Source organism: Aythya ferina, assembly GCF_964211825.1.
Source record: "Aythya ferina genome assembly, chromosome: 3".
Classification (NCBI taxonomy): domain Eukaryota; kingdom Metazoa; phylum Chordata; class Aves; order Anseriformes; family Anatidae; genus Aythya; species Aythya ferina.
The window spans coordinates 114,721,426-114,745,060 of record NC_140298.1 but is presented as its reverse complement, the minus strand read 5'-3'; the positions used below and the strand labels follow the sequence as shown (position 1 = coordinate 114,745,060).

The 23,635-nt window shown below is 43.0% G+C and overlaps 2 protein-coding genes and 1 long non-coding RNA gene across 9 annotated transcripts; 2 read left to right on the top strand and 1 right to left on the bottom strand.

Moving 5' to 3' along the window:
• The first annotated feature begins 31 nt into the window (after nucleotides 1-31).
• Nucleotides 32-10,691, top strand: ENPP5 (ectonucleotide pyrophosphatase/phosphodiesterase family member 5). 5 transcript variants are annotated; one of them, XM_084513281.1, is made up of 4 exons: nucleotides 32-173; nucleotides 4,491-5,390; nucleotides 8,374-8,550; nucleotides 9,357-10,691. In XM_084513281.1, exons 2-4 carry the CDS (start codon nucleotides 4,499-4,501, stop codon nucleotides 9,728-9,730), a joined length of 1,443 nt encoding a protein of 480 aa, XP_084369407.1. In that variant the 5' UTR covers nucleotides 32-173; nucleotides 4,491-4,498; the 3' UTR covers nucleotides 9,731-10,691. The 5 variants fall into 5 exon arrangements, with proteins under 5 accessions (XP_084369407.1, XP_084369406.1, XP_084369409.1 ...); XM_084513280.1 differs by lacking the exon at nucleotides 32-173 and adding an exon at nucleotides 4,067-4,182; XM_084513279.1 differs by lacking the exon at nucleotides 32-173 and adding an exon at nucleotides 4,142-4,200 and having other exon boundaries at nucleotides 4,494-5,390.
• A 2,633-nt stretch (nucleotides 10,692-13,324) lies between these two features.
• LOC311433829 lies at nucleotides 13,325-17,038 on the top strand. Its single transcript, XR_014690977.1, has 2 exons — nucleotides 13,325-16,382; nucleotides 16,541-17,038. It is a non-coding gene; the product is annotated as an uncharacterized lncRNA (long non-coding RNA).
• ENPP4 (ectonucleotide pyrophosphatase/phosphodiesterase 4) lies at nucleotides 16,584-22,939 on the bottom strand. 3 transcript variants are annotated; one of them, XM_084513426.1, is made up of 5 exons: nucleotides 22,859-22,939; nucleotides 21,964-22,066; nucleotides 20,587-21,448; nucleotides 19,473-19,643; nucleotides 16,584-17,199 (listed from the first exon to the last, which is right to left on the bottom strand). In XM_084513426.1, the coding sequence occupies exons 3-5, from the start codon at nucleotides 21,404-21,406 to the stop codon at nucleotides 16,835-16,837; spliced, it is 1,356 nt and encodes a 451-aa protein (XP_084369552.1). In that variant the 5' UTR covers nucleotides 21,407-21,448; nucleotides 21,964-22,066; nucleotides 22,859-22,939; the 3' UTR covers nucleotides 16,584-16,834. The 3 variants fall into 3 exon arrangements, with proteins under 3 accessions (XP_084369552.1, XP_084369553.1, XP_084369551.1); XM_084513427.1 differs by lacking the exon at nucleotides 21,964-22,066 and having other exon boundaries at nucleotides 22,859-22,920; XM_084513425.1 differs by lacking the exons at nucleotides 21,964-22,066; nucleotides 22,859-22,939 and adding an exon at nucleotides 21,904-21,924.
• Nucleotides 22,940-23,635: the final 696 nt, after the last annotated feature.

Genomic DNA, 23,635 nt, shown 5'->3' with positions numbered 1-23,635 from the left:
TACTATTTTTCCTACTTAAACACAGCAACAGTGGGAGACATTGCAATGACATTTCAATACACAGGGTACACACAGGTGCAATTTCGTAATATCTTTTTCCTTTTTACTCCTTTCTCTGAAGCCTCTGGTGTCAGATCGCTGCCAGGAATCGGATGCCAAGCTTCATGCAACAGGTAGGGTCTAGTTCTTTAGCAAAATGACAGTAGTGAGGAATTAGAGGAAAAAAAAAAAAAAAAAAAAAAAAAATATTTAGAAAACAAAAGATCCTTGTCCCTTACTGTAATTCCTAGAGCTGGCTCTACGTGGAGGAAGGTATCTGCCTTGTTTAAAATGCATAGGCACAATGACCACACATTGCCACTGCCCCAGGTTTGAGTGAGCCACTTACTGCATGAGCCTGGCCAGCTCAATCACCGCAAGTTCATGAAGCCAAGCCCTAACTTTACACAAAAAGGAGGGGAGAAAGCCAGAAGCTTACCCGGATTACAGCCTTGTATGCAAACCTTTTCTGCCACGTTATTTTAATGTAGCATTGGAGATCAGAAGCCTCCAGTAGGTTTATCACCAACAAAACAAGCAAGTTCATCCTGTGTGGACTAGTCAAAAAAAAAAAAAAAAAAGACTCCTAACCAACCCACCACAACAGTGTCTTCTTTGCATTCTGATGCTTGGTTGCAGTAGAAAGGCATATAAATTAAGCAGTGCCAGCTATAAAGTGGTTAAGAAGTAGAATGTTCCTATGCATGAGTGAAAAGTATAATAGTTTCCTACACCTGCTGTGAAACCACATCCTGCCGTGAAGCAGGATGAGATCTACGTGCAGATACGCAAGGTGTGGGGTTTGAACCTCTCCATAGTACAGATCCTCAAATAGTAAAGATGGGAAACCCTTTCCGTTCAGTTTCTAGAGACATTAAAAGAATAAACTTATTTTTCTCTACATCCCAGTGCATGGTTTATGGGTCTTGAACATCACAACAGCATAGAAAAAAGTATCTATCTGCCTGAACAAAACCAGAAAATTTAGAGCTCAGAACATAAGAGGAGAAAAAAGGCAGAAAAAACCTGGATTAAAAACCTTATTTATTTATTTATTTTTTTTCCTAACTGAAGAAGCACTTGCAGACATCCAGAAAATGAAAGCAAATTTTACTCCTTGCATTTACAGTCGGTTCAAAGTACAGCTAGCCTGGGCTGGGCCTTTGTTTACTGAAAGTAATGCCATGGGACGTTCTGGCACCGTAACCCTCAGTTTTCCTGCCTTTGGCTCTGTGCTGGCATCACAGAAGTCTGGGCTCTGAAAGCTGGAGAAAAGACGTGAGGACACAGCAGTGCAGCACGGCTGGGCAAAGCTGCCACTGCCTTGCATGTGGCCTGGCACAGCAGGCATCTGCAGAGAGGGGGGAAAAGGGAGTCATGGGGTGAAGGCGCTAATTCGCACACACGATGGTGAATGACAGGGTGCTCCTTGCTCTGCCATCTTAGCAAGGCCACAGGGCCACTGCCCCATCCCCTGCAGCAGTGCCAGCACACTGTGAGCTTGTATCTGGGCATGGCTGAGTCTGGAGGCACCCCTGGGATCCCTGGCCCCCCCCAGCCCCAGCAGGGTGCCCAGCCCCACGGCCCTGGGCTCGGGGAGCTCTCCCAGGAGCAGACCCCAGCCCCTCTCGGGGCAGCCTGTGCCAGGGCTCCAGCACCCCTGGGCCCAGCAGTGCTGCCTGAGGGGCAGGGGGAGCCGCCAGGGCTCCAGGCTGGGCCTGGGGCCTCTGGGCCTGGCCCTGGGCACCGCTGAGCAGAGCCCGGCTCTGGCCTCTCCGCACCTCCCTGCGGGTACTGACGGCCATGGGGGAGCTCCCCTGGAGCCTCCTCTGCTCCAGGCCCAGCAGCCACAGGAGCCTGCGCTCCCCAGGGCAAAATGGCTGGAAAGCTGTGCAGAGGAAAAGGACCTGGGGGTGCTGATCGATGCTCTCCTGAACATGAGCTGGCAGTGTCCCCAGGTGGCCAAGAAGGCCGATGGCATCCTGGGTTATATCAGAAATAGTGCAGCCAGAAGGGCCAGGGAGGTGATTGTCCCCCTGTACTCAGCTCTGGTGAGGCCGCACCTCAAGTGATGTGCTCAGCTTTGGGCCCTCAGTACCAGAAGCACATGGAGGTGCTGGAACAAGTCAAGAGCAGGGCTACGAAGCTGGTGAAGGGCCTGGAGCACAAGTCCTGTGAGGAGCTGCTGAGGGAACTGGGGGTGTTTGCTCTGGAGAAGAGGAGGCTCAGGGCAGACCTTATTGCTCTCTGCAACTGCCTGAAAGGGAGGGGTGGGGAGCTGGGGGTCGGCCTCTTCTTACGGGTAACCAGCAATAGGACCAGAGGGAATGGCCTCAAGTTGTGCCAGGGGAGGTTCAGGCTGGAAATGAGGAGACATTTCTGCTCCAAAAGAGTGGTCAGGCGTTGGGACGGGTTGCCCAGGGAGGTGGTGGAGTCACTGTCCCTGGGGGTGTTCAAGGAGAGGTTGGACGTGGTGCTTGGGGACAGGGTTCAGTGGTGACATTGGTAGTAGGGGGACAGTTGGACCAGGTATCTCAGGGCTTTTCCAACCCTTATGATTCTGTGGTTCTGTGATTCTGTGATTCTGTTGCCTTCGTGTCTAGGGTGCAGGCCAGCAGCAGGGATATGCCTCTGAAGGGTCAGCTTGTTCTTAGCAGGGCTCCAGGCTAGGATTTCGGGAGACATGCCAGTCAGGGCATGCATAGGGGGGGAGAGATTTAGCTGGGGAATGAGAGCCAATGGAGTATATCTTGTGTCCTACCAAAATGACAAACACTTTTCCATCTTTGTAGTAATATCGAGGTGCTTGTTATGCTGTAGCTTTTCATTTTAACCAGGATATGTATGTGCCCAGAATATTCATGCAGATTTATTGGGTAGCACACTGGTGTACTGAGTGGCACAGTCACCAATTTCTAGCTGAATTTCAGTAGTAACTGGTTCAAAGGATTACTGACAAATGGGTAATTCAAGGGGACAGTGTGTGGTATAAGTACAGTTCATGTGCAGGATTAGATGGAACAATATCTGGTCTTGTGGTTAAACGATACTGCTGAGCAAGTAGTAGGGAATGCACTTTCCATCAGTGTGAAATTTTAGGTCAATTAGGTGGAGATCAATCTAATTGATAGGAAATTGTGTACTGGATTATGTCATGCTATTTAGATAACGAATGCCTATCGTATGTAAGATCAGTCAATATCCTTGAATCACATGATAGGAATTAGTGCTTCATATCTATCTATGGAGCAAATGCTTTAGGGTATGGAGTCTCGTGATCATTGTACCTCCAAAGAATTTGCATCACTGGTCTTGTTACTTGCCATGCTTTTCTTGCTGCTTTTGCCCTTAGCTAGCAGTGGTGTTTGACTGGAATGGATGAATGATGGGATTTATGCATGCTTGAAAGATGTAGTACAGTTGTGAGCCATCTAAAATACTACTGAGTGTTTCAACCACTTCTTTCCAATCTATTTGGAGACCGAAGTGGTTAATTGTAAGAACTTAAACTGCACATTGACTTGTATGACTTTTGTACATTCTTGTTTGTAAAGCTATCTGTACTGCTACCTGCAGTAGGATAGGAAGCATCCAAACTAGTTGATCATGAAGAGCCTGGTTACACAGGGAAGCTATGATCAGGTTAGAGATGAGATGAAATGTTGGGAATATGATGTTCATGCTATTTGCTTGTCTAACAAACAGATCTGACACTTTTTAAGCCGCAAAATCCTTTATTTGCTATACTGTTGTATCTGAAATGCAAAGCTTGCTTGCTCGCTTCCCTGTTATAAATTGTACCATGCACATTTGGCAATCCCATACAGGGTGCTGGGGCTGAGAAGCTGCAGTGGCTTCTAGATGGGATCCCATCCTCCCTGATGAGAGCTGTGCAGTCAGCATGTACTGCTCCTGCCTGCTGTTCTACCAGGTGATGCTAGCGTGCCTGCTGCCACTCGTGCGGGAGGAGAAATGCTGCAAGGTTTTATATGAGGGTTATAAAGTTCTGGTGGAAACGGACTTTGGTATTTCCAAGCTGAGAACTGCCCCTGTTTACATCTTGAACTTTTTCAAGCAGAAGCTTTCTCATAGGACAGTTTCTCACAACTTTGGATATGGAAAATACTTTAAAATTGTCAAGTGGTAAGAGCGGGAGTTCTGGTATATTGGGAGCATGCGGAAGAAAGGAGGAAGATGGGTGGTGGTGTTACTTAAGGAAGTTTATTTGTGTATTGTATTTCATTCAGCAAATTATTGTGCCTTACTGTTCCATCTCAAACATTGGGATATCATTACCTGTTAAATAAATGGTCTTATTTCTATGTTTGGAGTTCCCAGTGTTAGTAAGGCAAGTGGTATGCATATATAAGGAATATTTTAGCTAATCATTCTTAAACTGTCATGGCTTTGACAAACAGGTTAATGCAAATAAACCTTCTGTCTTTACCCAGCAGGTGCCATGTTGCCTCAGAAGAGGGGCAGAACACCTTCCAGCATAGCCCTGAACTGCTGTTGGAGAGTCCTGGTGACTTGCTTACTATTTCTTCCAAGTGCTGTCTCTCTCCAGCCAGACCAGCCCAAGGTGTTGTTGGTATCTTTTGATGGATTTCGATGGGACTACATCTATAAAGTCTCAACTCCCAATTTTCATTATGCCATGGAGAATGGTGTTCACATTAAGCAGCTCACTAACGTGTTCATAACGAAAACATATCCTAATCACTACACAATGGTGACAGGTCTCTACGCAGAAAGCCATGGTATAGTTGCTAATGAGATGTATGACCCTATTCTGAATGAAACTTTCTCTCTGAACAACATGGATATCCATAGCTCCATTCGGGAAAGTGGGATCTATAATTCCAAGTTCTGGGAAGAAGCCAACCCAATATGGGTAACAAACCAGATGGAAGGACACAAAACTGGAGCAGCTATGTGGCCTGGAACGGATGTGAAAATACATGGAGTCTTTCCGACTTATTACATGCCCTACAATGAATCTGTTTCATTTGAAGACAGAGTTGCTAGGTTTATTGACTGGTTTAAATTGGAAGAACCCATAAATTTTGGTCTGCTCTACTGGGAACAACCTGATGAGATGGGCCATGTTCTGGGCCCAGAAAATCCACTTATGGGGCCGATAATTAGTGATATTGACAAGAAGCTGGGATACCTGATGTTTGAACTGGAGAAAGCGAAGCTGTGGAATGTAATAAATGTCATCATCACGAGTGACCATGGGATGTCACAGTCATCCTCAGAGCGGCTCATTGAGCTTGATCAATATGTGAACAGAGAGCTCTATCAAGTCATTGACCACTCTCCTGCAGTAGCTATTTTGCCAAAAGAAGGTAGGAGCTGTAGCACTGACATTCTCAGAAGGAAATATTGAGCGTTAGAACTTTACAGGCTTTTTACTTAACTGCAGTGGTAGTAGCAGCACTGCTGCTGATAGGGCATCACCCTTGAACAAGGAGTATTAGCAGCATTGTTATTTTTGACAGCTCTGTCAAAAGCCTGGATTAACTTTCTAAAATGGAAAGTGAGCAAATCTGTCTCTGCGTAATACTGCCACATATCCTTTAGGCCTTACGAGAAGTAAGATGATCTCATGGTGTTATCAGGGATGAATGGCATTCCGGATGGATAGCTACTGAGTGTTACGTGTCTTCCCTTTCATCAAGATGCTGAAGCCATGGATGAAGAACTAGATTTATAACTCACACAGTAAACTGAGACCAGATGGGCACCTTCAATCAATAGAAAGCCTGTGTTAGCTATTTGATTGATACTTAAAAGCTATTGCAGTTCACTTTAGTTTTTTTTTTTTTTTTTCCTTTTGTCATGCTGAAGAGACAGTTACGTTCATATCATTTTTACTCTGATAATGTTGAACAAGAGCACTGCTGGAATCAAAACCAGAAGTCTGGCTGCAGTCATTGAAGGGTTGTTGAAGTGCCAGTTGTCTGTTTAATCTTGCTGATGTAGAGGTGCTGCTCTTTATTTTGATTCCAAGTGATAAGACAAAGGGAAATGGCCTCAAGGTGCGCCAGGGGAGGTTTAGGTTGGATATTAGGAGAAATTTCTTTACTGAAAGGGTTGTGCAGCACTGGAACAGGCTGCCCAGGGCAGTGGTTGAGTCACCATCCCTGGAAGCCTTCAAGAAATGTGTAGATGTAAAGCTTAGTATCATGGTTTAGTGGCGGACTTTAGCACTAGGTTAGAGCTTGGACTAGATGATTTAGAGGTCTTTCCCATTATTCTATGATCAAAAGCTATTACTATGTGGGGCTAACGCATTAGCCTGGAGAAGAGCATTTTTCACATAGGCAGGGTCAGTAATTTGGAAGTTGAGTTATAGGATGGCCTTCTGAAAAGGTGTGTTTTGAGATTTGTGTAACATTTGCATCACTAATGGACAGCATGCAGTATTTAATACACCAGCAGGGAGAGTACTTTGTGAACTTATGTGACCTTTCGATGTGTAAACAAGTGCCTGCTGTCATTTTTAGTTTGAATAATACTCCTTTACTAATGCAGACTAAAAGGTCAGTGTGGGAGTTTGCAAAACGAGATTCATTTGCAGCCTGAGTACACTCATGTGCTCGTAGCTGGGCGCTGTTTCTCTCGGTAGTGACAGAAGAGCAGAGTTTGAGAACTCCGTCCTAGTGGGCACAGACGTGGTAGTGCTGACCAGGATGTTCTCACTACCGAATAAAGGAGCTATTGTAAAAGTAAAGGTTAGTGCTGAAGCACCCCTAATGTGGTAAATGAGAACTTGAAGCTGCGTAACCTGATTCTCCCATCCAGTAAAATGCCCTTTTTTAGAACAACAACAACAAAAAAGTCTCTTTAAGCAACAGTTAGATGACAGAATAGTGTATAACAAACAAACAAACAAACAAACAAAACAAGCCATTTCAATAGATTTCAGAAATTAGCTGGATTTGTTTCTTGCCCAGAGGTTCAGCTATCGATTATACACTAACAGTGAGCAAGAATTAGTTTTTAGCACAACTCAAATTACTACTTTCTGCTTTACTAATTGATTTTATTGTAAAACAGTACGATTCATTCTCACTTTAACTGTGAAATATACTTAAGTACATAGGTCTGATTTTCTTTTTTTCAATGCAGTTATTTCTTTTGCCTTGCTTAAGCCAAGGGGATGATAAAGCAAGACATTCAGAAAAATTTTGAATGCTTAAAAACACAGAGATTTCTGCTACTTTAACTGTCTGACTGTGTATTTTTTCCCCAGGGAAATGAATTAAAACAACCATTTAACCATTCCAGTGTGTTGTTCTGTGCTAACTACTTGAATTTTGTGAAGGTGGCACCTGTAGCACAGCTGGTGGTGCTGGTTTTTTCTTGCATCAAATATAAATATATGAATTCAAATAACTAAATTAGTGTAATAACACAGTTTCTTATAGTTGGGGCTTCTCTGCCATAGGTAAACTAATTTTGTTACTGATGTAGTCCTGGGAGTATGAGTATGGAGTCCTTTCCTCATTGCTGTAGCTAGTGTCTGTTATATCAGAAGTTATGCTGCCTCTCTTTGGCCTTTATTGTTTTTCTTAAGTTTGGTGATTCTCATTTTATACCAGTTTCAGATAAGAAACTTTATACATTAAACTATTTTCAGTTTACAGGGCCCACAGCTGGGTCTGAAGGCAGGACTAGCTAGAAATGGTAGGTCAAAGTGGCAGGATGGGCCTAAATCCCACTCAGCTGCTGAAAACATCTGTGTGGGTCACAGGGACGAGGTGGATGTCTTACAACCCTGCTTCAGACCTTGAAGCACTGCAGCTGGTCTGCAGAGAGCAGCTGTGAACTCAGAGGTGTGGATTGTGCATGGGTGTAGCTCAAGGTGCTTAAATAGCACACAGCTGAGGTTCTGTGGTGGTATACAACAGGCTTTTTACTAAAACCACTGCACAATCCTCAGCACAAATCTAAGCTTAAGTGTTAGGAGGCAGAAGGGGGAGAAGCTTGCTCAAACATACAGACTCCTGGACTTGTTTTTATGTTCTGGCAGTGTCTTGGTTTCTCCCTTCTGTGTGCTGGCATCCCAGCTTGTCCTGCTGCACCCTGCATGCTCACTGACTTTTATTGGAAAGCAAAGTTCAGAAAACAGAAATAAGCAATTTAAGAAACAATGTGGCACCTCTGTTTGGCACTTTAAAGACAGGGAACTAGCAGTGCCCTTTGGGGAAGTGCATTTTGTCCTTTTTTCTTTCTCCTGACAATTGTATTTAAAGTAGTGATGGTTTTAGTAAACATATCGATAGTTTTATCTTTTGGTGGTGTTTTTTTTTTGTTTGTTTGAAGGCAAACTGGATGAAGTATATGAAGCTCTGGCCAACGCTCATCCCAACATGACTGTTTATAAAAAGGAGCAGATTCCAGACAGATTTCATTACAAGCACAACCATAAAATTCAGCCAATCTTAGCTGTGGCTGATAAAGGTTGGGAGATCGTATTCAATAAATCTGATGGTTTTCCATGTAAGTATTCTGTCTTTGCAGTGTTATCTTCCTAGTCAGAAACTTCACATAGTACTTTCTCTCCCAACCTCAACCAATGTTTTTTTTCTTTTTTCTTTTTTTTTTTTTTTTTTAAGAGTGGGAGGGAAAACTAAGTATATATAATTTATATAGTTATATAATTACATTTTTAACTTGTAAAGATAAATATATATTTTCCCCGATGAGGTAGGAAGTACACTGCTGTTCAGGAAGAGGGAACTGGACTTAGTCTTTCAAAAAGTTAAACCTAATGAGATAAGACCTTTCACGTGGTTTAGTGACCATATAACTTGAGGTCTCCCTGTGAGATCTAGCAAGCAGATGAGCTCTTTCTCAGAAAATGAAAGAGGATGTAACGGAACTCATCGAGGATGAATAGTGTTCTGTTGTGTGCTGTTTATTTGGGAGTACTGAGCTATGTAGCCTTTTCGAAGAGAACTGGTCCAGTTGCAAAGTTAGCGTTTTTCCTTGACCGAAATTGAGGATAGTTGGGTGTAGGATGCCATTTAAAGTAGAGTTACTGCCATGTGAATTTTATTTATTTATTTATTTTAATGAGCTCTTAAGTTGTTTTTAAGGCATCTTCTGTGTATGTGTCTATGACCTGATATTTACTAGGGGATATTTGTGCTGTTGACCAATTTTTTTCCTATTAAATCTCTGCAAGAATAAATGATGATGGCTGTTCCTTTCCTGCATTATGCTAGTTCTGGGAAAAGGTTCAATGCTTGCTTTGCAACGTTGGAACATTGACCTTTATCTCTCTTTCTCTCTTTTATTTCTAGTTGGTAATCATGGATATGACAACAACTTACAAGAAATGCACCCAATTTTTTTGGCAGTCGGGCCTGCTTTCAGAAAGAATGTCACCAGAGAAGCCATGAATTCTACAGATTTGTACCCTTTGTTGTGCCATCTCCTTGGTATTACTCCCCTGCCAAACAATGGTTCCTTCAACAATGTGAAAGATATTCTTGCTAGAAGGGTTCCTGTACTCTTGGGAGCAGACGTCTATGCTACTGTTGTTGGAGTCTTTCTAGGCAGCTTTCTTGTTATGATTTTTTTTTTTAATTTTGTTAAGCATTTAATCCTCAACCAAACAAGTACCATGCAAGTGCAACATACTGAAGCTGCCCGGCCGCTCTTACAAGATTTATAATGTTTGCCAGTGGAGGCACGGTGCGGTTTTAGAGTAACACTTGGTACTGTTTCTTGCTTGATGCTTAAAATAAGCTTTTACAAAGAAAAACTAATAGAAGAGGTTCAGCATAAACATTCAGAGTGAAAGAAAACAGATGCTGATCCTTTGGTACACTGAAGTACATACTAGGTACACACAGAAAGAGCATGTTTCTGTTTCACCTTATAAGCACTTAATCTTTTGGGGGTATAGCTGGGAAGCTGTATATGTTTGTTGACTTGTAGGAATGAGATGTTGAATACCTCATTCTGAGCTGCTATTAGGGAAATAACATCAACTGAAGTGCGTTTCAGGCTCTTTTGTGCTGATTTAATTAATATATATTTATATATATTCCTCTTAGGTTCTAACAAGTCACTGAATGAGACTAGGTGGTATTGCCTTTAGCAATCAGCATTAAACTACTTGATTTTTTTAATTTTTATTTTTTAAGGTAAATGTAGATCTTTACTATTTCCACCATCTCCTGTACACTGGCCTATGTTTTCTAGGTGTTCCTAAGAGGCTGGCAGTTTAAATACAAAATACAAGCACAACAGATGTATACCCAAATGGGGTCTTTCATATTTCTGTCATAAGAGGGTTTTTGTCTGAGTAACTTTGTTGAATAGGTTAAGGAACCGGCACGTGCAAGCTTGTTTCAGAGTGATACTGAGCTTGTCACTGGGTGTAAAATCTGATCTGTTACCAGAGACTGCTTGCTGTCTTGTGCTTTATCTGATGTGTCTTAGTGGGGCCTTAGAGTTTGATATACTTAGGATTAAATACACAATTTCAGGAATGGCCATAAAAACCCTATTTTTAAATCTGAAGAAGCACACTTTGATACAAAAGAATACAAGACTGGAGTTTGTTCTTGCAAAGTCTTTGCCAGGGAAAATTGTTGATTCTGAGTCAATAAAACTGTGAGTTAATAAAAGTTTCTGAGTCTTTTGTGGGTGTTGCTGAAATTAATCTTGCCTCTGTTTTTAGGGTCTTTTTTTTCGTTTGTTTTGTTTTGTTTTGTGAGCTCACTTACCCAGCAGCTTCTCACCTACCATCTAGGGTATGTATGAAAGATGTAGTATGAAGTAACAGAAGTTGTTTAGTCATCAGATTTCTTTACAAACTGTTTTTGCTTTCCTCTGAGTTAGTTTTTGTTTGTGTTTAGCTTCTGAGCACAATGCCTGAAGGAGGAAAAAAAACCAACAACACTCTTTTAAAATTCACAGTAATATTCAGTCTGTTATTTCTGTGAAAGCAATTTTATTGCTTTATCCACAGCACCCAGCAGAGGGCAAGGATGGGAACCTCTTGGCCTTGGGAGACGCGCTGTGCCTAGCTAATGCTGTGCCTATCCAGCTCAGGCTGAAGATGGGAGGGTTGCCAGCAGGCCTAGCAAGGAGCTACAACGAACTAAATCCAGAATTTGTCTTGCTAAACTTAATTCCTGACTAAATGAATGGCATTCAGGTGAGTTCAGAAGTGACAGTTCTGCAGTGCCACACGACTTACTGCTAAGCTCACTGCCGTGCTGTCGTCTCTTGGTTTCCTCAGCCTTTACAAGACACTTGCAAGGCATTCAGCTGTCTTGCAGATGTGGAAAGCTTCCAGAGGCCACAGCTAGGTGCAGGGAAGGCTTGAGAGGGAAGGGAGTGGAGACGCCAAGGCAAGGTCTAGCTGGAACAGCAGCTTTTGGAAGGCCGGAGCCCCTGGTGTGGGGATGTGAAGTGTTCTGTACCTCAACCTAACTCTGCTCTGCAGTTCTAGTGTCACTGTTCAATGTTCTCTCTTGTTTTACCATATCACCATTTTCCTATGAAAACATCAAAGGGAAACCTCTGGGGTAGCAGTGCCTGACATTGGAAAGCTGGCCCTTAGTGGAGCAGCCCCTTATGTAGGCCTTGGGCTTGGTTTGCTGACACCAACCAAAACTGAAGGATCATCAAGCTGAATAACGGAGGCAGTAGTGATGTTCTCAGTAGTTTCTAGAGAGCCTTGGAAAGCCTAAGAAGCAAACCTAGATTTCTAAATTGTTACTAATTCCTTTCCCCTACCTACTATCCACAATGGGTGGCAAATGACTGCATTTTTCTGTATTTACATCTTGAAAACCAAATGCAGTGCAAACTGAGTGTGTATTTAAAGACAGATCAACATTTTGGCTTTATGGGAGTAACGGTGAATATTGGAGATGGACTTCCTCTCAAGGTGTCATAACCCCCCCATCATATGCTGCTTCTTCATTCACCCTGTTTGCAGCACTTTGGAACATGCTGCTTTAACAGAAATTGTCTTTATTGCAGTAGTTTCATGGTGATGCTTATGGCAGATGTGAAAATAACTGCGTTATTTTCTCAGTGATGTGTATTCAACCCTTTTCTTACTGTGACAGGCGCAGTCCTACAATCAGCCAAGGTGACCCTTGATTTTAAGGAAGGGGCAAGGTCAGCATTGCTCAGCCCTGCTGGGATTTATTCCCATGACAAGAAAAGCAATAGGTCTCCACTGACAAAGAGTTTGGGGAACACGATATTCAAAGCAGGCTGGGACTGCAACCATGAGAACTCTTCTCAGTTTAACTGCCCTGTGTTGCACTGTAAAGCCTTTCTTTGAAGAGGGTAAAATGATAGTTTTTAGGAAACCAAAGGGAGCCTTTCAGCATTCAGGTATTTCAGTTTAAGTTTAAACATGTTCCCTTCACTGTTTGTGTGTTTGCAGATACCTCTTGGGTAGCTACCTTGTGAGGATGCCTGCCCAGACAGTGCTGAACACTGTTTTCAGCTCGTGTCTGTGCTCTTAGTGAAATCAAAAGCACATGTGATACCACTGGAGAAAAATGCCAGCTTTTCAGACTTGTGATGTGAGATTGATTCTTCAGGCTACCTTTTTGGCTGGGGAGGACATGGGGTTTGGTTTCTGTGTATGTGACACTTCTTATGATGTATGAACACATCGATTGGAAAGTGGATATGAGTACACTGTGTACTACTTGTAGCATAAACTTGGGGACTGAGAAGCTTGTGTGCATGTGTTTGTCCTTCACTATTGACCTGTGAAGCATACTTTGAGATGCCAAATGCTTCTTTCCTGCTCGGAAATGTTAAAGCTGAAATATATCTTTGTAATAGTGCTATCAAATACTGAGTGCTTGCTCAAAAAAAAAAAAAAAGAAAAAAGAAAAAAGGCAAAAAAACTTCTTTAGTCATGGGGGATGACTTGGGAAACAATGAACTTCAATCATATGCATCTCAAATATTTCTTGTACTACAAATATCCTTCCAAGCTGCCTTGGTAGAGCCACAATAATACTGTTTACAATAAATGCAATCTCAAAAAAAAAAAAAAAAAGGCACAAAAGCTGTCTTTTATAAAGCAAAGAGCTGTGCCATGTGACACTTCAGGCACACGAGACAATCCTGAGCTGCACAGGGCAGTGACCACGAGGCAGTTTGAGTCCTGCTGTTCATCTTCCCAGCTTAAGCTATCACAACAGATGCTGTCTTGATCCTACCTATGCTGATGTAAGCAGCTTTCAAGAAATGAAATGTCTGTAATGCAGAAAGGTTATTTTGAGCATTTATTAGAAGTTAGAATACGAAAATTGTTGCGAGCACAGTGAAAACAGTAAATTCAGTAGCAGAATTGCAAATGAATGGTATTTCTGTGATGCAGTCTCAGTCATACTAAGTTAACAAATGTCCATTGCCGCGTTGTTTTTCTCTTCAGTAAAGACTGGCACTCTGCGTGTTAAGCAGACATCTGTCCCCGTGGTCTGATCTTTGGTGTGAAATCATACTGATAATGAAAATAAGCCAGCAACTTCTGAATTTATCATAAAATTAAACTTTCCTTTGAAACAAATGTTCTGGACCTAGAGCTATTTGAAATCAGCTCAGTCCTACAGCTGTGGACAAAAATCCCCCTGTGCACTGCAGGGGGATGGGTGTTTTATGGCCTCTACACCCAGAGCTGAGACTTGGTTTATGGAGGTCAAATAAAGAAATGGAACATCAGTCCCTGTAAAACTTAATTCCCAGCAGTGAGCCTCCACTCCAGTGCCAGTTTAAATACTAAAAACTTCCCCTTTCCTAATGAGCCCGGTATGAACGTAGCTGAATGTATGCAACAAGCCGTTAAGGTTACCACAACCTGTTGTGGGATGTCTCCTGTATCACAGTGTTCAGGAAGGGGGAACCACAGCTACTTCTGATGGTTTGAATTCACCCTTCAGAAAGAAATGAGCAGCTTATTTTCACAAGCAGTAATTTGTACAGATTTTGTTTAAGGTGCTAAGAGTTTAAACAAATGACTGCATGTACATTACCTTTGTCTCAAAAGAGAAAGGCCACGTTCTGGATTATCTGGCTTTGTATGTAATCTCTCTGAAAAGCCTGGCTTTAGGGCTGGACATGGATGAGCTCCTTTGAAACTCACCCTGCCAGCAGCAAAGAATTGCACTAGGAAGAGCGCTCAGCGCTCCCACAGGGCACATTTCATCTTCGGGATTGAAAATAACAGGCAATGCAATCAGAATGGTTTTATCCTATTTCTTGAGTAATCATTAGAGCTCTCTGACTCTTTCCCACTGCACGCTGTAAGGCTTTGTTCTCAGTGATAAAAGGAAGAGGAGTACAAGGCATTAAGGGTTCCTGCTAGCTCCTGCTGCTCACGTTCTGGTTTCACACAGCTCAGTTGTCTGCAGCAGTTCCTATCCAAGGGCAAGCTGGAGCAACGCACTCAAGCCTAATTTCCTCATCTGTTACAGCAGTTAGTGGAGATCAGTGCTACCCGCTGCATATTTACACTCCTGGTAATTAAAATCTGGGCGTTAACCTTGAGCCTGGCCTGTCCTAGTGATGCACGTGGAGCTGAACGCATGTGGATTGCTTGCTGTGAGGCTAACAGTGCGGGGCAGGAGGGAGGAGAGGAAGGACAGAGTGCAGCACGTGCTGTGCTAATCTGTTTTAGCATCTAGGAGAATAACCCTCGTGGTCAGAGGACAGTACAGTTCAGTCTTGCCCTGCCTGCCAGCAAGATGAAGATAATTCAGCTGTCGTGGTTCTCCAAAAACAGGCGGCACAAAGCAGCTCCAGCACCTCTACCACCCTCTGAGGATGGCAGCCTTTATTAGCAGAATTACCGGAATCCAACAGCTCCCTCTGAGGGAGGAATTTGAGCATCCTCCCTTTCACAACTCTAAGCCTGCACTCTACCTTGCTCAACATTCACTTTGGCCTTAGGCATTAACCTGGCTTCTTACTATATGCAATCAAGTATTTCAGATCTTCCAACAGGAGACAAAGGAGCAGCAACTTGTGCTTAATCCAGTTACCAGTATATCACACCATCTGTCAAACATCTAGTATGCTGTTAGAACCAGCAGAGATTGAAAAACCTCTGAAGGGGCTCTAGGGTCTGAGCCTCTCTGTTCAGATTAATCTTGAGTTTAAAAAAAAAGAATGAAGTAGTAAGAATGATTAGGTTAAAAATGGAAAAGGAAAGCAGAATAGGTTCATTTTTGTATTCTGTGGTTAATCAATACAACAGAATCCTCAGACAAGAGGAGATATGACTTGGTAAAACCTGAGCACATTTTTAACTCTAGTTTATCATATTTTCAGTGGGCAGTTCAAAGTAGCCCTTCCCCCCAAGGTCCACACTTGGAGGTCCATTCAGTTACTAAGAGGATGTCAGTGGCTAACATCAAATTGCAATGAATTTGAGCTTGTGAACAAGAAACTGTATTGCATGCTACCACGTACCACAGCTCTCATTTCAGCTCACCAGCTCATGAAACTGTCAAACATGTAGGAAAAGGACTTTGTAACTGTAGTTTTCTTTCTGGGTTAACGTTGACAACATCATCTCACATTCCTTCCTCATTGAAGGATGAGGTACTAAGGTTATCTAAATCAAACTACCTTTTTTTTTCTTCTTGTATGGGAAATTACTAGACTAAATGATTAATAAGGAATCTAGAGGTTCAATTAGGACAATTAGCATTGGTCTTCACCAGAACTTTGATAAAAGGTCATCCTAACTCAGAAAAGAAGTTATAGCCTTTTTCTTTAAATTACCAGAGATTAAAACAAAAGTTTGGAATCCTTGCTTGACAACATTTTCAACTTGTTCCTTTTCAGCACATGACAGCCTTCAGAAGACAATCATCAGCCAGTACACAGGGCATCACCCACCTTTATTCCATAACACATTCGGCAGGCCACACCTGAAAAAAAACTTTTCACAGTGTTTAGAAGCAGCCATTTTACTACTCCAGCCCATCAAGCTGAGCAATCCAAGCAAGGATTCTCAGATTAAATCAACATCCTTGAGATAAGCAAGTAGTCCTGTCTCAGCTCTCCTAGTGCAGGAACTGCAGAACTGAGTCATCCACAGACACACACGGAAGCTTCAGCATCTGCCCAGTGATCTAGCTGTTGGACCGGACACTTCATTGCTCAAGCTAGAAGTTGCCAGCATAGAAGTGATACGTAACAGCTCTTTCCTCACTGACTTCCTTTCTCCTTCTCACCAGTTACTTGTCATATTGCTGGCTTAAGGTGGAAACACAAGTATCACCCCTTCTCTCCACCCTTTCTCCCCAGATTTAAGAACAAATCAGAATATAGTGTCCAAACTGAACTAACTTTTTCTAACTCAGAAAAAAAAATAATCTCTCCAATACAGGTACAAGAACACTAAAAGAAATCAACATTAATTTAAATTTAATACCAAAAATAATTATCACTTACAAATGTTAAAATTCATTTTGTCTATCCTTGCTAGTTCACAGTCTGGAATTTCATTTTAGAAGCATTCAAAGTCTGAATGAAAAATTAAACATCTTTATTTTCTTAAATCATCTCTTCCAGCAAAAAGCAACCTGTTCAGTATTTCTTTCTGAAAATATTTTTTACAGGACTACTAGTCAAGTAACACACACAAACAAGTTAACAGGTTCTGGCTGTACAGTATTTTACACAGATACCATTAAAGTGCATCAAAGAATGCCGTCCAGTGCAATCTTGAACTTGCCTGCTGAAATCACTGTTTAGCAAGCGAGGCTCAGCTCTCTGCATGCTATCCAATTAAAGGATCATCATCATCAGATTGTAACTGAAGTCGGGAAAATGGACGTGGAGGAGCTACTCTGTTCTTTGAGATTATTATAATGCAGGTGAAAGTAGTCAGTACCATAAGAACCCCGATAACTATCCCAATAGCTTCAGGGAGATTTATGCACCACTGGTCAGTGAGCAAGCACTTGGTGTTACTGAAAGTGCCATTGTGCGGCTGCGGGGTCAGTCCCAGGATGTGGCACATCATTGGGTAAATATCAACGTTGTTTATTGTGCTCTGCTTGTAGCCCCGATGAAAAGCAGGCCCTCGAGCAGCCAGGAATGGATGCATGCTTGGGAGAGCGTTGTCATAGCCATGGTCACCTACTGGAGAAAGGCAAATGCAAGAGTTAACATCACAGTTGCTGTTTGCATATAGAGCACTCCCCCCACCCCCAAAAGGCATGTATTTTAACCAAGGACTGATGCAGAAACTAAACGCAGTCCTTGGACCAAACTCTGAAGGAACCCAGAGCCCCTTCCTTCTTCCTGACTCCCCAGCAGTCTTTTCCCACACCAGCCTTCAGCCATGTTCCTTCCTCACCTCCCCCAGTTAATCTCTTTTTGTTTTGCTCATTGACACTTGCAGTTTCCCCCCCTCACACTCCTCATGCTGAAATTGAAAAGGGTATTACCACTCCACAAGTCAGTAGCTGGAATGCAAGCTTGTGTCTTGTGGATATTGGAAAGATAGTTCCCCTTAAGAGGCACCTGCCTCATAAAAAGTCAAACATCTTCCCCTTGATGGTGTTCACTTTGTGCATATTAAAGTCCTCTTAGATCATGCTTATCAGATTAGGTACCCAAATTTATCAGATTAGATACCCAAACAAATCCCTACATAATCAAAAGCAAAAACAGGCAAAGGATCGTGATGCTTGTGACAGACACACAACAGAACTTTGTGGCTACAAGGTCACCAGTACTTGGGCATTTGGTAGATTTTTAAGAAATACTGTGACATTTTGTGGAATATAAACAGCTAAAAAGCAGCCACAGTCCAATTTCCTAATATCATGCCTGACAAATGTGTTCTACGTGCCAAAATATCTCATAGCACCCTCAGCACAGAGTTTGAGTGACTGTGTTTTGGTTTACAGTTCATTTCTTAGTATCAGTTTAGTAAATCTGCCCCCAGAACTGTCTCCTTAACCACTTCGTTAAAAGGTTTCCGATCTGAAATGTCACGAGTCCTGTTGCCTGAAGTCACACTTACCACTTTGGTATACTTTCAACATTCCTTTTTAACGTTTTGTACCATTGTGTTTGTTATTATGAAGACACACCTGCACCGTTTATATTGCTTGAGATTAGGTTAGATCTAATCTAATTAGATTTGATTAGATATTTTTCCTTCCACTATTTACTCATTTTGAACCATGCTATTGCAGGAGGACGCACGTGTGCTAACACTGCTAGGAACAGTGTTGGTATTGGTACACTTGCCAATCATTGTGCTACCACTTTGTCCATGAGAACAATAAACACTTACATAGCCATTTAGGCTAAAACATCCCCTTCCCACTTCTAGAAAGCTGTGGCTAGCAAAATTCTTTTGACAAGTGACTCATTTCAACCAAGACAGTATTGTTACTTCTAAATAGACAGTTATTAACTATTTTTAGGTACTTTACATTGAACCTAACCATGAAAACAAAGAGTTCTATTAGGAAGGAATTGAAGGTGTTAAATGTTGTCAGTTTGAGGATGATTGCAGCAAACTTTTAGGGGAAATTCAAATACAAGCACGTCTTACATCATAAACAGTACTTCTGTACAAATAATGACAAAATTTGGACTTAAATGTGCAAAGGGCAGACAAGCTGAGCGAAACTGGGAGTTTCCACCACCCCACACCCAGTCATAAGAGATAGTCTGGGAACCATGCCACAGGGCTAGCTGAGTGCTAGCCCTGGCATACCAGCAGCTTTCTGCTGCTTAGAAACTTTCTGGAAATTGGTACCTTTGTATTTCATTTCTATTAATGGATTTCTCTTCCAAAAATTTGCCCAGTTGCTTTCTGAACCCATATATATGTTATTAGTAGAGCAGGAAGAAAGGGCGTAATTTACCAATGCATTGTGTGAAGTAACATCTGTCACTGGTTTTAAAACATGCTATTTGATATCTTCCTGATAGAAAGAATTCTGGCTTCTTTGACCATTATTATTGGGCTCCTATTATTTGTAACATTTCCTCCCATTTATTGTGTTCCCTAACGTGTGTACAGTAACATCAAATATTTCCTTATTTATATTTCTTTTCTGTTTGGTTTTATGCATAAACATTTAAACCACATGCTGGTCAAAGCTTGAAATACAGACTTAGAGTTACCTGAGGCAAGTTTGCCAGCAAAGCATATCTCAGGCTATTAAGCTGAACTTAGTCAAGTGTTGGAGCCAACAGAACATCCCCTATCTTCCTCATCTGTTAAAATACCCCAGGTTGAGGCTGAGAATGTTCTGGAAAACATTGTCTGAGATGATCTTAAAGTGCAAAGACTCCACTCGCAAGCTACGACCTGCTACAAATTGCTGGAATAAACCAAACAGTTCACCAGTGCAAGTCACAAAGAGCACGAACGAGGAAATGAGACTTACATTTTAAAAGAGACTCATTTTGCACAATTGTCCAGCCTTCATCTGCAACCAGAATTATGGGTTGAATTCTCTTATTATGCCGATAATGAAATCGTTCTGGAATCTCCTCCTTGAGATATACTTTCATATGATTGCCGCATTTTTTCAGTAAGTTGTATACGTATTTTTTACCTGTCAAGAAAAAAAAAAAAGCATATGAAACAGTTGGAAATTATGTCCTGTTTACTGCAATCATCTGTCATTAAATCTAGATCTCTTCCTCCCCTCCGCCCCCCAAACAATTATTTTTTTAAAAGACAGAGAGTAAATTATTGTTCTACATCCCTAGTGAAATGTATCAAAGTGGATTTCGCAACTTGCACCCATTTTAAACCAGGCACTTTGTGTATGAAACCTAAAATTCAACTGTGTTTTTGGAGAAGTGGGAAGTGGGTGAAAAATTCAAGCAGAGAAATCAAGAGAAAGCAATCACACATCAAAGTAGTCAATATTTTAGCAAAAGCAGTGAAAATAAGCTTTTTGCTAATCTATAAATCATGTTGTTTGCTATAATTGCTTCAGTTAGGCCACAGTTGAGGAAACTGAGAAGACCAGCAGTGTCATGAGTCACACCTGTTAGAGACTACCCTGAGATACAGAAAACAAATTCACAGTACGAAAACTCAAGTTTCATTCACAGAAACGAAAGCTGTAAAGTAACCAAAGTTGATTTTAGATTTTTAGTTGGAAGTCTCAACAATGACTTTTTTTTTCCTGAATAACCTGAGTGCTTATTTCATGCTCAATATGAATTGCGACCTTATAGAATACATGAGCAACAAGGGAGCTGGCACTCTAAGTGCCTAATTGCATAGGTAATTTGACACAGTGCTCCTCATCCCACTGATTACCAAAGCAAAATAACTTCTAAACAGACTTTTTTTTTTTTTTTTTTTTTTTTGCTTTTCCATTAAATTATGTCAAGGTTTTGCAGTATTAGCTACACTCATCCTGCAAAAGATGTGAAGGTAAGCAAGATTTAAATCTCAATCTATTACTTAAAAAAAAAAACAAAACAACAACAACAACAAAACCCCCTCAATGTACAACTTAAAAAACAAAAACCAGCACATACTCTTTTTTGGCAGCACTGCAGCAACTGGACTCTTGTCAATGAGAACATAGTTACTGCGATCAATACAGTCATCCAGGACAATCAGCTTCTTTGGAGAACATGTGGCCATCCCATGATCACTCGTTATGATGACATTAATAGTGTCCCATAAACCTGAGGCCTTCAGCTTACTCTTAAGGAAACCAATGTGATTATCCACTTTTTCTAACACTTTGCGCATGTTCTCAGTATCGTTCGGTCCATACTTGTGCCCGCTCACATCTGGTTCTTCCCAGTATAACGTAGCAAAATTGACTACTGGATCAGAGCTGTTCAGCCACGTAACAATTTTCTCCACTCTTTCCTGAAACTTTACTGAAAAATTGTACTTCATAAAGAAGTGGGGGGTCGCATTGTTAATTTTTACATCAGTACCAGGCCACATTGCAGCAGCACTCGTCCCATTTCCCTGCTGCTGATTTGTTACCCAAATTGGAACTGCCTCATTCCACCAGAAGGGATCTGAATCATTGAACTGCGAGAACGTTTTCTTGGTATCTGCATCATACATGTCATTAGCCACGATGCCGTGGCTTTCTTCATATAAACCTGTCACTATGCTGTAATGGTTTGGGAAAGTCTTGGTGATAAAAGCATTTGTAACTTGTTTTACAAGCACACCATCTTCAATGAACTCCTGAAGATGAGGAAGATGATAGGTTTCCAAGTAATCAGCCCTGAAGCCGTCAAAGGACACTAAGAGTAACCTAGGCACTGAATCAGCTGGGTGACCACGACAGGCGACTATTCCAGACAGGAGCAAGGTTAGCAGCAAGCTCATGGTTGATGCTTCAAAATATTTCCAGCAATTAAGCAGATGCACCTGAAAAATGTAAAAAGACAAGACTCAATTCAAAATAAGCGCGCTGGAACCAGTTTAACTAGCTATACATCATACACATCTTCCTTGTAGAGGTTAACTGGAGAACAAGTGGTGTAAACAACCACTGAGGCCAACAGAAAGTTTCCCTGCTGACTTCAGAAGTTTCCATATATTGCCATAGCTCCTCACGTATCAAAACAAATGAGCAGCGAGACATTTTTCATCACAGACTAAATGAAAGGAAGAATCGTTTTCTCTCTTTTTTTTTTAAGCAGTTATTCCATCATTTTGTCTCTCTTGTTAACATTCTGCACTCCAAGCCAAACAACACGTATTTTTTTTTTGCATGTTCAAGCATAGGCACTAAACAGCTTTGGCTCCACAGTCAGGACTCGTGTTCACACATCGGTGCTCAGCCCAGCAACCCATTTCCTTTTTCATCCCACCTTTCCTACCATCTGGAGTTGCTGGAAGGCTTCTGAGCCTTTCAACACTCCTCCTGACTTATTGCTTACTCAATACAGGGAACTGCCAGGAGCTACTTCTGCTTTCCTTCTGAGCTGCTATACATCGACCGTAACAGCATTTAAACCTGTTCTCTGTGTGTCATATGTCTCTCTAAAATAAAAACGAAAAAAAAAAACAACAAACCATTAGTAACCTGTGCAGTGAGGGAAGTTATTTCTTATCAAGGAATTAAAGGACAGTATGGATGGAGAGTATAATTTATGAGCTTTTTCCCTGTCCTTTTAAGTCAGGAGAAGCTGGCAGCAGGAAGGACATGCTCGAACTTCTTTCATGTGACAGGTGCTTGGGTCGGGGAGATGCAGCAGGATTTTAGAGGGTGTTAAAGAGGGAGGAAGCTCGGGATTATTAATGAGAGCTGTGAGATCGCCGTGCTCCCAAGGCAAGCCCCGCTCCAGCAATTTGCTCCTTTAGGGTATTTGCAGAAACCGGGCTAATCCGAGGAGGAAAAGCACAGAACTTCCTAACCATAGCAGTGTCAGATACTCCAGGGACAGAGAGATGGAAATATTTCGGGTTTACCCTCCCATACATCTCCTGCCCTACCCCTGCAGTGCCCCGAGCGCGCTGTCACCCCACTTTCTGTCCCAACACCCCACCAACCCTACCTTCCCCTACACCCCCAGCAGCCAGAAGGTGCCGCAGGGCCGTGAGGCCCCCCTTAGACCCCCCCAGTCCCCAAAATTTCCCCCAAACCAGAGGAAGAGCCCCTGAAGCCCAGCACCGCCACCTCGGGGGCACCCCGCTATTTTGGGGAAAAAAACCAAACACCCTAGATTCGCTCCAAACCCCCCAGATTCACCCCAAACACCCCCCAAACCCTCCCGTAAAGGCCACCCAACCCCCCCTCAATGCCCTCCCCCGGTGTTTTAGCCCTGTGCCCACCGTGCGGTGCCCGCCGAGGGGGCGCGGAGCGGCGGCGGCGGCCGGGGAAGGGAAGGGGAAGGGGCCGGGGAGGGGAGGGGCAAACGGCAGCCATCGGCCGGGGAGGGAGGAGGGGGCGCCGGGGAGGGCTGCGATTGGTCGGGGAGCCCGCTGGGGGCGGCTGTGATTGGTGGAAGAGGGGGGGGAGGGACGCGGGGAGGATTGGGGGGGGGGCTGGGGAGAGCGGGGCTAGGGGGGTGCTGAGGGGAATAGGGGTAGGAGGGTTGATAGAGGGACTGGGAGTACTGGGAGTACTGGTTGGAAATGAGGAGACATTTCTGCTGAGAAAGAGCAGTCAGGCACTGGGACGGGTTGCCCAGGGAGGTGGTGGAGTTACCGTCCCTGGGGGTGTTCAAGGAGAGGTTGGACGTGGTGCTTGGGGACAGGGTTCAGTGGTGACATTGGTGGTGGGGTGGTTGGAGCAGGTGGTCTTGGGGGGCTTCTCCAACCCTTGTGGCTCTGGGATTCTGTGCTGAAGGGAGCTGATAGGGGCTGGGGGGAGCGGAGCTGGGGGAAGTCAGGAATTGAGGGGGGCTGAGGGGAGTGGGACTGAGAGGTGTTGAGGGGAATGGGGCTGGGGGGGCTGATAGGGGCTGGGGGGAGCAAGGCTGAGGGGTACTGAAGGGAATGGGGCTGGGGGGGGCTGATAGGGGCTGGCGGAAAGGGGCTTTGGGGTGTGGGGCTGAGGGGAGCTGACAGGGGGTGATAGGGGCTGGGGGGAACGGGGCTGAGGAGAAG

What these genes read in the sequence shown, in the direction of transcription:
- ENPP5 (XM_084513279.1), top strand. Translation starts at nt 4,155, where the DNA reads ATGGAAAATACTTTAAAATTGTCAAGTGGTAAGAGCGGGAGTTCTG. An exon ending in AGCTATTTTGCCAAAAGAAG is followed by an intron (nt 5,391 to 8,373) that starts GTAGGAGCTGTA and finishes GTTTGTTTGAAG; the next exon opens with GCAAACTGGATGAAGTATAT. An exon ending in TAAATCTGATGGTTTTCCAT is followed by an intron (nt 8,551 to 9,356) that starts GTAAGTATTCTG and finishes TTTTATTTCTAG; the next exon opens with TTGGTAATCATGGATATGAC.
- ENPP4 (XM_084513425.1), bottom strand. An exon ending in TGCAGTGCTGCCAAAAAAGA is followed by an intron (nt 19,644 to 20,586) that starts GTATGTGCTGGT and finishes TTTTCTTGACAG; the next exon opens with GTAAAAAATACGTATACAAC. An exon ending in AAATGAGTCTCTTTTAAAAT is followed by an intron (nt 17,200 to 19,472) that starts GTAAGTCTCATT and finishes GCCTTTCTCCAG; the next exon opens with TAGGTGACCATGGCTATGAC.